This window comes from Microplitis mediator, chromosome 2 (genome assembly GCF_029852145.1).
Source record: "Microplitis mediator isolate UGA2020A chromosome 2, iyMicMedi2.1, whole genome shotgun sequence".
In the NCBI taxonomy this organism is placed as follows: domain Eukaryota; kingdom Metazoa; phylum Arthropoda; class Insecta; order Hymenoptera; family Braconidae; genus Microplitis; species Microplitis mediator.
The window spans coordinates 12,632,278-12,645,713 of NC_079970.1; the positions used below are offsets into that span (position 1 = coordinate 12,632,278).

Consider the following 13,436-nt stretch of genomic DNA (forward strand, 5'->3'; position numbering starts at 1 on the left):
GACCCATGACCAATTCATCGTTCCCCGGAGAGCGATTGCGAAATGCTATTACACGCTTTGAATATTGTATATTTTATGCATGTGAATAAGCGTTTGAAATCTCTGGAGTCTTTATCTATGGGTATTAAAAGTTTAATATTATGAAGTACCTTAAAATACTGATAGTTTTTGATTTTATTTTATTCAACCCAATTTTCTTCACTACTTCAAATTTGTATTAAACATGGTTTTGATTGATTTTTCTTTCTATCGTGAGTTTTCTATTCGACTTTTTGTAGAAGGGAGGGCAAGATATTGTGCGAAATGTGAAACGGTGCAACGGAAAATTATTTAGGTGGGACATCCGCGAGATGGGGACGCCCAGTTGGGCGCTTAGCCTCAGTTTACTGGCAGTAGTGTTTATGACGCCGTCACTGCCACGTGTGAGAACCAAATTTGAATTTATGTCCGAGTGAACTACACGCGTTATAGTTATACATATATATATATATATATATATATATATATATATTCGTAAAATTGTTGTCAAATTAGTTGTTTGTGATTAAATATATAGTTTTGTCAATTCTCGGTTCTTACTTTTATATATTCAAAGTGATTTGTCACGAATACTGTGATCAGTAAAAGACTGCAAAAAAAATATCCTCTAATCAAAAAATAATTTCGAATATAAACTAATTTAGAAAGAAAAACTCAAGAATATCAACTTATTTGATATACAAATCAATATTGATTATCTTATTAAACACAAAAATATTTCTAACGATATTCCTTTAATTACTAGAATAATCGATCGACCTTGAGTAGGGAGGACTGACCTTGTCAATAGGAAGGCGCCACCTTTGGAATAAGGAAAAAACGAAAACAATCGGAAATTACGATGTTTGTCGCAATCAGTGTCAAGAAATGACTTTATGACTGATAGTATAAAAGATTGAAACAGTGGAGCCCGTTTCATCAAGACATTGAGGAAGTAAAAATTGAACAAGCCATAACATATTTTGAAAAGTCAGACTCTTTTTTATAGAGCTAATGCAATGTTTGTAATATTCAATAAGCAATCCAAAAAGTAATGTTTTTTGATATTTATCAATTTTGTTTTTATTGATCAACCATCATTTTAAGATACTAATAGCACAATAAGATTGTGCTAACTTTTCCTCCATAAACGTATTTTATGACTATGATTATTAACTATAACTAAGACGCTGTGATCAGTTGGTGAATAGAAATTTGGTGATAAAATCTACTATACATCTAAAAATAATGTGAAGCTAGGTGTATATTTAAATAGCGTGTATATATAAAAGGTTAAAGTTGACAGACGATTCTCTCAAATCTTATATAGAGATTAGTGCAGCATTTACTTGAATGAAACTTCGCTATTTCCAAGTTATTCTGTCTGTAAAATACGACAACATGTTCTATAAGTAAGTGAAATATTTATAATTTATGGAATACTTTAGCCTTCCTGATGGGAAAATACGATTAATGGTGATTGAACATTCAAAAATCATTAACCATCTTTTATACTCATTATCATTAAGGTTTTTTACATTTAATCATCCCTAATCATCAAAATATTATTAATTGTTTGAGGATTAAAAACGATTCATGATGATTAAAAATTTTTAATCGTCATAAATCAATTTTAACCGTAAAAAAATAGAATTTTATCTGTTCACGCTTGAGAATTTAAAGCGATTCAAAATTTCAATCGTTTTTAATAGTATTCAATCATCAATTTACAATTCATGAGTATTTAAAATGGTTAAAAAATTTTTAATCATCATTAATTGTATTTTCTAAATAGGGATATGTCATTTATAAAGTCACTTTTTGCAAGAATGATTCAATCTAGGATGAAATTTGAGATCATCAGTTACAACTATAGTGAAAGCACTTTAACAAGGAGAGAATTAAAATTCGTAAATTGAAGTTACAAATTGCACGGCAGTGGTCCGATACTTCTTTTAATTTTCTATAGGAAGTGGAGGGGTTTTTAAATTTTGAAGAATAAAAGTTAGAGAGATTCTACTGTATGTTAATAACCAGACTCATAAAAAGTACCACTTCAGAATTCATATATGTATACATTTACACACACACACACTCTTCGAGCTCAAGGATTTCGAAAACAGCGGGAAATTTTGGGGCTGGCCTGCAGGTTCAACCGATAGACAGTTTTTTTCTTTCATTGCCTTCCATTTACCGAGTTGAATAAATTAATTTTTTTATTTTGACGATGATTACACAATTAAAGTGACAAATCTTGTTCCTTTGATTATTTTGTAAAACTTTGAGCAGTTGGCGTAGACAAACGGTTCAATGGATCGATTTAAAAATATAAAAAGTTCTTGGGAGTACATTAAGCTGTAGGATAATATGGTAGCATGAACCCTAGTGGCAATATTGATCAATTCTGGAGGAAATTTTAAGCAATTCACGGGGAATACTGCGAAATATTGTATCTATTAGGGTGTCTGGTATTTCCCAAATCGATTTTAATTTACCGATCGCCCCTGAATCTTTAGTTTATAACCTGAAAAAAAAATATCCAACACAAATAGGCTCTTAATTTTCACATTAAACCGTGCCGAAATCATTTTATATTTCCCATTTAAATAACATGGGATTCTTAGACTTTTAACATTTAATTTTTTTTCTCAGAAACAAACGAGAGTGAAAATTTGATCGAAGCATTATCTGGAAGGAAATTGAATGCTCTAAAAAAAAGTTATCTTATGAATTTTCGATAAAATAACTCCTTCAAATGTTATTTAACATTAAACTTGTGTTTAATGTCAATTCTATAATATTTTCAATTCCATTTTCATTTTTACCTTTTTTGACTATAAAATCATTGAAATAAACGATAATTATTATTATCACTAGAGTACCGATGATCATTTATGTAGATTTCATGGCCTAAACAGAAAATCAAGGGGAAAAAAACATTGTTTTATGAGAAATAAAAGAAATAACATACCCTTTCTCATACAGACGAACTTTAAAATGAATTAATGAAAAGTGGTGAAATAAAAATGTCAAAATTTCTTTATCTATAATATTATAAGCAGATTAATTATCATTTTTGCTTTCTTTATAATTTTTTTGTTAAGCAAGCTTTGGTCGCATCAGGATATTTTGTTTTGTACTCACTTACAACTTGTATCAAATATTGTTTTTGGTCTTCTCGTGTTGATAAAATGTTGATATCGTCTTGAGTTAATTTAATTGCTTTTTCGGCGATATCATTAATTACTTGTAAACTGTAAACAATCCGTAAGCCTTATAAATAGTCGTTATTACCCGCCCACGTTTCAACATCTAATTTCCAAAAATTTTTATCAATGTTAAATCTTTAAAAAAATTGTAAGGAATCCGAATTTACTTACAGAAAAACAGCAAACAAACTCAAAAAACAAAACTAAAAAACTTGGAAAATTTTTGTCTCGAGCTATTTATTATTGGCAGGGTGCGCGACGAAAACGACATCTGTTGATCGCATTAAATCATCCTCAAAAAGCACAGAGAGAATACGGAAAGTTTTTATAAACGAATAATTAAAATCTTAAAGATTGCGAAATATATGTGTGATACCACATTTGAGAGGTGGAAAAATATAGAGTAGATTGTACTGAAAAAAATAAGTATAAAAAATTTTAATAAAAACAAATAAATATTATTTTGAACGAAATAAGGTTAGTTTGTAATAATAATAATAACAACAATAGTAGTCATAATAACAAATGAGTTAAAATAATTATAATTATAATTTTTTCAAAGTTAAAATTATTAATTTGCATTAAGTAAAGAAATTAAAGTGATTTCAATTATTCGTAATTTTAAATTTTATAACTCAATAATTCAAAATACTTTGTGTTAAAAATTTGTAATTTTAAAAATTCCCCGTAAAAATTTTTAGCCAAAGATGAACATCATGGATGGAGATGTATAAAACTTGCAATTACTATATCTGTCAGTATTTTTGCAATTAACAACACAATAACTACTTGTTTTTATTTTTTAACAATGCTTTCATTTAACTATTCACAAGACAAGTGCGATTTAACGCGTATTTCGTCTACTGCAGGCGCTACAATCGATTCGATTGTCCCCACCCTATACTCCGCACCCTGCCTATAATTATGCAAGAATCGTGGCTCAGAATGATTTTTTGCCGAAAGATCTTCAAACTAGAGATTTAAAGCTTTAAATTGCTTTTTTAAATTTTTGAATACTCTATTTTTCTTAGAATACAGCCTTCCGAAAATCACGAAAAAATTTCTAAAATTTTTCTGTTCCGTCAATTTTTTGGAAAAGTGCACAAATCCTGAAACGACTTTTATTTTCCTTATTCATTTATGTATTCTTTTTCTTCGTTTGTTTTACTTTTCTGTATTCATTCACTACGACGGAACGTTAAGAAATGGCTGACGTTAAAATTACATTGACCCGCATGAAAAAGCTATATACTGTTACGAATATATAAAAATATATATGGTGAATATGTGATAAAGATATGGCGGCAAAAGTATATATTTATATTTTATATAGTTTTATTTTTCCAATATATTAAAAATTATATTTTTCTCGATATATTGAAAATTATAGTCTTTATATATCTATATTTTTTGAGAAGCTGCCCGATAGCACAGAAATGAAAATTACAAACTAAAATGCATGGTTTTTATTATGGCACATACCACAGTACGAAAAATATGTATAGTACCATATATTTTGCAATATACTGGAAAACGTATATAAATAATATACATCACACTGTATATTAGTGAATATACTACTTTCAATGCAATATATTAATATATAATAAAATATACGAAGATAAATATACTAAACATACATAAAAAAAGTTATATTGATAAATATATAACTAATATATTATAGCAATATATTTTTTTCAATATATTATCATATATTAATTCGGCAAAAATATAAATATTATTTTATATATTGTGCAATACATCACATTATAATATTCATATATTTTAAAGTACACTCATGCCATAAATTAAAGGAACAGAAAAAGTTTAGAAATTTTTTAGTGATTTTTGCAAGGCTGTAACTTTGTGAAAAATAATCGTGTCGAATAATAAAAACAAGCATTATGTAGCTTAAAATCTCTAGTTTCGACGCATTTTGATCAAAACTTTTTTAGACCTTCAGCCATTGCGCAAACATGAGAAATACCACGAGACAACCATTTTCAAAATTTTTTCTTTTTTTTGAGAGAGTCCACGGGCTGCGAATAAATTGTTTCAGCTAAACCAACCCGTATAAAAAAGTTGCGGTATTCCGCAGGTGATCCGCTGAATATCATGTGGAAGTCATATTTTGACACAAATATGAATTCCGGATGAATTCCTGATGAATACACAAAGCTAGTATAGAAATATACTTCTAGTGATAGATTGTATGAAAAATTCTATTACAAAAAATTTTTTTTTTCTTGCGGGGAAATTGTGAGTTTTTTTTTTAGCCGAGTGATCTCGGAGTGAAGTGGATTTTATTTCACTCCCAATTCACTCCTGTCCGGAGTTGTAACATTTTAATGAATTTATATTAAACTGTTAAACACTTCGCGAATTTTCTTTAGTGTATTGACCTAAAAGAGCTTTAATTAATAAATTTTTCAAATTCATTTTAGTTTAGAAAAAAAAAATTGTTTCTGTAGAAAATTTTTTTACAGGTGGTCCATTATGCCCCAGATATAGCAAATCAGCTTAAAATATCAGAGATAACATGATTTGACCGAAAATGAAAAAAAAAAAAAATTTACTAAATTTTTGAGGGGGGCCTTCATGCCCCAGGTTCCCCTATAACTTTGTTACTGCTGATTGGATACTCATCCGAAAATCATCTGAAATTCATATTTGTGTCAAAATATGACTTCCACATGATATTCAGCTAATCACCTGCGGATTACCGGCGGAATCCCGCAACTTTCTTGCACGGGAATGCATACACAGTAAAAAATATTGTGTATCTGTGTTAAAAACGGTCCGTGTTAAATTTTTTGTGTTGATTATTCTGTGTCAAATCAACACAATTCTTTGTGTTACTTTAAAATTTCCAATCGATCTCCTATTCAACACTTTGAAAGTGTTACCTAGTACAAAAATCGATATTATCATCATTTATTAAGTGTTACTTTAAAATCAACACAAAAAAAGTGTTGAAACGACAGTTGAATTGTGTTAAAAAAAATGTCTTCCTTCTATTCACGCGGGAAGCGCCATTAAGCATCAGTTTTGCTTGGTTAGATCATTTTTTGGACATTGATTTTATTTATTTTCAATTTGACATGAAAAAATTAAGTTGACAAAATTCATGATTCGTATAGTTTAAAAAAAAAAATATTTAAAAAATTGAATCTGTAGCTTCTTCATTTTTCTACATGCGCATATTTTTATTTTTTTTTCGTAATTGATTTGTTGATTAAAAAATTCAAAAATTGTTGACTGTCTGCTAACTTTAGGATGATGTTTACTATCACAAAATAGTTAAATGTTAAATAATAATTGTTGACACTTTTGATAACCTAAAAATAATCCATGGTACAAATATAAAAGTTAACATTTTTTTTGTGTCACCATTAACATTTAAAAAGTGTTGAAGTGACTTCCTATGTTACTCGAATTTTGTGTTGAAATTTTATCACAAATTTTGTGTTGAAATTCAACACAAATAGTCTGTGTTGAAAAATAACACAAATATTGTGTGGACCGTTTCTAACACACAAATTGTGTTGATTTTAACACAATATTTTTTACTGTGTAGATCGGTTAGCAAATTTAATCAGCTTTAATATGTATTTTTTTTAGATCCGTAGGGTATTTGTCTCACGGTATTTCTCATGTTTGCGCTGTCGCTGACGGTCTAAAAAAAATTTGATCAAAATGCGTCGAAACTAGAGATTTCAAGCTACAAAATGCATTTTTAACTTCCCGCTAAAAAAATCGATGATTTTCCAAATTTCGGGAAGTTATTGTTTTCACTCCGATTTGCGAAAATCGAAATTTTATCGGATGTCGACGTTCTGACCCGACTAGAATTTTTCATAAGGGCCTGACGAGGATTGCCTTATCAGGTCCTTACCAGGATATCCTCATCAAATCTTTATCAGGATTACCTTATTAGTAATTATTTAAAAAAAAATACTAAATTGCAAAAAAAAAATAAGAGAATTTTAATTCGATCGAGAATGTTATCTATTGTATTGGGAGCATCAATTAGAGAAAGTAAACATACTTTTTATTGATGAAAAAATCCCGATAACTGCTGGGCTCGAACCTGCGTCCTTTCGATTCAAAGTCCTCGATGCTATCCACTGGGCTAACATACACAAGTGATCTTGAAAGTGTAAATATAATATTCATTATGATGTCAAAGAATAACTGATGAAGAAGTAAAAAATCTGTACTACAATGATTGACGTGATGTTTATATAATATTCTTTTGTACTTTTTTTCATTTTTAGCCTGTAAATGAAATCTTTAAAGAGATGGGATAACTTTTTTTTGAACAACGATATCCAGATAGTGTTGACCATACTGCAACGTTATCAACTTATATATATATATAGATATCAATTATTCATACACACATACATACACAACTCTTACTATAGTACATACTAATTGTAGTGTCACCATGAGTTTAGTCGTTGTTAGCAAACCGTACAGTGCAGACGTGCCTTATACGTTACAACTAACTCTTATCATTACACCACGTATCACCATCCATATTCCTTGTAGAGATCCAACAGATAAGGTCCTGATCAGGAACTTGTCAGGTTGACCCGATGGCAAATAACTTTTTTTTAATAGAGATATCCTGACGAGGTCCTGATCAGGAACTTGTCAAGTTGACCCGATGGCAAATAACTTTTTTTTTACTAGAGATATCAAAACGTCAACATCTGATGAAAACTCGATTTTCGAAAATCGGGGTGAAAACAATAACTTCCTGAATTTTTGAAAATTTACAATTTTCTTAGCGGGAAGTTAAAAAAATTTTTTTTTAGTTTTTTATTGATTTCTCAGAAACGAGTTAAACGATCGATTTTAAAATCTAATCAGCTCTAGAACCTTATAAGCCGCGTCGAATGCGACTCCAACCATCTCAATCGGTTAATTTGTTCGAGAGATATCGTTGGAGGAAGAAATGGTAAAAAACGGTTCTTTTCGATTATCTTTGAAGTGACTCATTCAATCAATTTAAAAATCTACTCAGCTCTAGAACTCAATAAAATGTCACGATTGCCACCTTAACCATCAAAAGCAGTCAATTCGTTCGAGAGTTATCGTGGGAGAAATAAATGGTAAAAAACGGTTTTTTGCGAATATCTTTAAAACAACTGAACGAAACTTTTGATCTCTTCGAAAAGGTATCAGAAAGATAACATTTTTCTGATGTCTAAAGGTCTAATGGTCAAAAGATAAAGGATCAATTATATTATAAAGTTATTTCTAACAAGATATGTTTTTGAGGTTACTTAATTATAATCAATTTTTAAAATTTTTTTAGTTTTTACTGTTAATTATATATAAGAAAGTACTACCAATCAAAGTTATATACACTGGTCACAGATATTAAGGGATAGAAAAAAAATCCGAAATTTTTAGGTGATTTTCAACATGCTGTAACTCGGCGAAAAATGGTCGTATAAATAACTAAAAAAAGCAAATTGTAGCCTCAAGTTTCTAGTTTTCAGATCTGGACCTCAAAATTTTTTATCATGTACGGTTCCGGAGTAATCATAAGAAAACCAACGAAAAAAAAATTTTCAAAATTTTTGCTGGTCTTTCAATACCTCTATGGGCGACAATAAATTTTTTTGAATAATCCGACTGTCTGACTTTTCTCGGAAATTTTATGCCCTTTAATTTGGTGGGCTCAAAAAGTCTCTACGACGATTTGGCGCCGAGTTATCATTGATCAAAGCAAAAAAGTCCATTTTGGCTTTGATAATCAATAACTCCGGATGTATTGGTCGTACAGAGAATGGAAGCAGGGTTTTGAAAACTGGAAAACATTCTCTATAAGGCAAAATTAGTCGCATTTGATAGAAAAATTTTTTTTAAAGCGATATTGTTTGGTAAAAAACAGGTCAAAATTCACAAATTTAAGGATATTCGGAAATCTTGCTATAACTTTGGATATAACGGATGAACAAAGGATATCTTCGACTTTTTTTCTACCTCAAAGTGTCCTGAAAAAATCCTGAAAATTCCAAATTTAATATTTTTTAAACTTAACTTTCCGTTGACATTTCAAGCCCTGTAACTTTTTACTCATTCATTTGACGTATATATGATATCAGATACTTTTTGTAGGAGATTAAATTTTCTACAAGAATGTGCTTCTCAAAATTCGAAAAAAAAAATTTTTTGATAGAATAAAAATGAAACATAATTTTTAAAAAATTAACATTGAGGAAACTACATTTTTGTTGATCTTTGAAACCCAGTGACTTTGTCCCAGTTCGTTTGACGTATATAATGCTTGAACACTTTTCTGTAGAGGATTTAATTTCCTACAAAATTAAACTAGGCGGAATTAAAAAAAAAAAATTTTTTTTCATAGTCTTAATAACAAAAAACTAAAATGAAAAAATTTCGCTTGTATTTTAAATGGGAAAAGGGAACTCCCTTTTTGATAGCTCAATTGTAAAGATATCTGGCTGAAATTCGGTGAGGATTTTTTTTATAATATAAAGTAACTTTTGAGCTCATAAGACGTTGAAAAAAAATATATTTGTTTTTTTTTGGGACACCATAATAAGAATTACATTTAAATGTCTTTTGAATCATTAATAACCCTTATAATGACTGTAGGCTACTGATTTTTTATGTTTATCTTTTGCAAAGATATATTTTTGGTAAAAAAAAATTTTCTACGTATTTATTTGTACTAAAAAAAAATATAAGTTTGTTAAAACGCAAGATTTTAAGAAAAAAATGAGTTTTTAATTTTTTTTTAATTGTTCCACCAATTCAAAAAATTCAAAAAAATTCCTGAGTATAGAGGAGTATGAAAGACTGTTTCTGACGAATTTTGGTGAGTGACATATTTCAAAAAGGCTAAAAAAAAAAAGATTATAATTTTCTTTTCTCCGTTAAAAATCGGCTTTCCGTTTAAGAATCACGATCATATGATTTTTTCATGTTTTAGACTCGTAAGCATTAGGGAAAAAATCATCATTGATTAATTCCGAATTTTACTATAAAAATAAAAATAATTTCGAAAAAACAGGTTTTTTTGAAATTCTCGAATACCGTTTGAGTTAAAGAGCTAAAAATTGAGGTGAATTATTTTCATTCGACACCAAATCGACCCCCTAAGTTTGAGTCAAAAAAGCCATGGGGGCAGAATTCCTATATTAATCCGGCTATGCCCTTTATAATAATTCCAATGCTGTTTGAACTTAGCGCCTAGTAGAAATGATCGCTATAGAGATTTTCAATATGAGAGATATTCTCATGTAGAGATGGATCGATGTGAAAATAATCGTTTGTAGAGTTGTTGCGATGAAAAAATTTCTCTGTAGAGTTGACTCGTGTAGGGAAAAACTTGGTGAGATTTTATAATGTAGAGAAATTCTCTGTAGGGATGCACCACACCCGATATAGGAATATTTCATATAATTTTATAAAGTAAGACCTGAATAAGAGAAGTCATGATTAAACGAAATTTTATACCATTTTATAAATCTTTACAAAATTAGATCCTACGAATGCATCTAATGTGAGGTCACATGTTTTAAAATTCTATAAAATGTCATAAAAAATGTAGAATATTTAATTTTATAATATATTTTGATCTGATCAGACACGACTGATATAATCTCGTATATAGTTATGCATAAGTTTATACAGGATCAGACCTGATCACGCTTGATTGATACGAAACGTATATATGTTTAATTACGGATATATCTTAGAGTGGTCCATTTGGAACAAATGTTTTTTAATTTTTTTCGCTTCCACTTTGAAATATAGTTGCAGACATTGAAAAAAAATTCTCTGAAAGTTTCTGCTCTTAATTTTAGTTTTGAATACTTTACATTTGATTTTGAAGTTTTTCCATTCAAAATAGGGGAAGATTAGGCAAAACGGGGTACCCCCGAAATTTTATAAAAAAAATTGAATTTTTTAAATATTCCAAAATCACTTCTGTAAATATAATTGAGCATTCTTTTGATTATTTTTTGTTAAACTTTTTCAAAAATCAAGTGTCAATCGAAAAATGTTGATGGCTTTTGTTTTATGATAAAAACCAATAAAATTTTTTTTTCTTCCTTTGCATCCAATAATTGTGTAAAATGTAATTTTTCTTTATGTAAATTACTTACAAGAAAATTTAATTTAATCAATTTTATTTAATAGGAATACAAATTTTTTTTGTTTCAACGGTAAATGAAATTTTTGTTTATTTACTTTGAATATCATTAAAAACAAAAAGATTTAGCGTATTTGAGTCCTCGAAACCTTAGCATTTTCTGAAGTATATCCCGCTTTGTCCCCCCTTCCCTTACGTGTGAAAGTTGGGATTTTTTTTTCAATTCCCGTCCACTCAGCCACTTTTCAAATTATCAAGTCGTCGTTTGCAGTATTTCGTAGGTCGTAAGTAACATTTTTATATTAGACAAAGTGGATGAATATTTAAGAATAGTTTATTCTGGTAATTTTTAATTGTTTTTAAAAAATCACTTATCTATAAGAGATTATTTTTTTCCGAGTTATTGATTTTCAAAGTGAATGTAGACTTCCTTGCACTGATCAACGATAACCGCAAAACTTCTCAATTTCTATGGGAAGTATTTAAAAAAATCTATTGCGTGAAGTTTTTTTCTTAACGATTATTTAAAAACTTCCCTTTGGAGTGAATTTCACTACTGAGGGGAGTCAGTTAACTGAATAATATCTCTTTTGTATTCACTCCCATATCACTCCGTACTCACTTCGAATTTTGTACGGTGTAATTATTCTGGAAATCAGTAATCAGAGAAAAAATATCTTTTAATTATTCTGAAAATCAGTAATGAGAGAAAAAATATCGTCTAATTATTTTAAACATCAATAATTAGAGAACAATTATTTCCTGATTATTTGATAAATTAATAATTAGACACAGAAATTTGCTAATTATTTCTAAATAAATAATTAAAAGTAAACGATTTCCTAATTTTTGAAGTAATTAGTAATTAGAAACAAATAATTTTTAATTTTTTTGAAAATTAATAATTGGAGGAAATTCGATCCTAATTTTCAAGAAAATTAAAATTATCGAAAAAAAATTATCTAATTGCTTGTCAATTGAATAATTATCAGATGTAACAGGGTAAAATAGATTCCAATGGCTATTTATTAAGATCTAAAATTGGATTTGTTCACGGTCGATAACGGGCCCTAATTATAATTCGGTTTATTAAATTGAGTGATTCGACATGTCACCGGGTGTCGCTAATCAGTGAGACCCGAACATCCGCCCCTCTCTTTTGCTAATTAATTTAGTAGGGATGAGATTTCCGGGGGTGAATCGAAGAGTTATAAGGGAGTGCCGTACCAAAAATCAAGAGAGTTCGTTGGACATCCAGAGAGTCAGTCGGACGACCGAAGGCGATGGACGCCTAAGTGAAGACAAGAGTTAGTGAACGACAAAAGTGATCAAACACATTGTAATACAAGGTTATCTATCATATTACGAACGAAATAATAAAATTGTGACAGAAGGAATTACGAGGACAAATAAAGCCGGACAACGGAAAACCTGAAAACTCAACTAACACCAGAGAGATTGGTAGCAGCCCGAAGCAAATCATCACCTGAAATTTCCAAGGACTGCTGAAATAAAATTTGGAGGTAAATCATAATTAATTCAAGCCGCTGATTAATTTTGTTAATCTGGCAAATTAATTATAAAATATTATTTAATATCTTCCCGTTGATCTCGCGTAAAGGAACGGATAGTTCAGGCTCTCCAGCCGTTCAATCTCGTCTTCTCGAAAGTCCTATCGCGTCTCGTTTGGTCGCCATTAAGTGTTCAAAATTCTGTAGTAATTATTCAAGGCTCCACAGCCAGAATAAAATAAAATTGTCGCGTAAATAATCCGGTCATTAAAACTATTAATTTATTAATTTATTCCAGGCTCTCCAGCCGTTATAAATTAATTTATTAATTGATCTTAAGATTAATACAGGCTGGAATTTATTCCGTCGGCCGCATTAATTCTAAGATTCATTAATTCAATCGATTCACTCCATCAACGTCAAGAAAATCGGGAACCGCGTGACGCCGATTTATCGGTCGAAAATTCTAGTCAACCCGAAAACAAATTCTAGTCAGAACGTGATTACTAAATTAATTTTAAGTTGAATAAAATATCTAAAATTTAATTAAAGGATACT

General features: G+C 29.5%; 1 protein-coding gene across 5 annotated transcripts in view; it reads left to right on the forward strand.

Annotated features, from left to right (window-relative positions):
- Positions 1–205: 205 nt before the first annotated feature.
- LOC130664099 (collagen alpha-1(XVIII) chain-like) overlaps positions 206–13,436 on the forward strand; it is an 826,723-nt gene continuing 813,492 nt past the window's right edge. For 4 of the 5 annotated variants that reach the window (XM_057463861.1, XM_057463863.1, XM_057463860.1 and 1 more), the window contains exon 1: positions 436–1,430. In XM_057463861.1, coding sequence (XP_057319844.1) covers positions 1,372–1,430 — 59 coding nt within the window. In that variant the 5' untranslated portion in view covers positions 436–1,371. The other variant, XM_057463858.1, reaches the window with a different exon arrangement.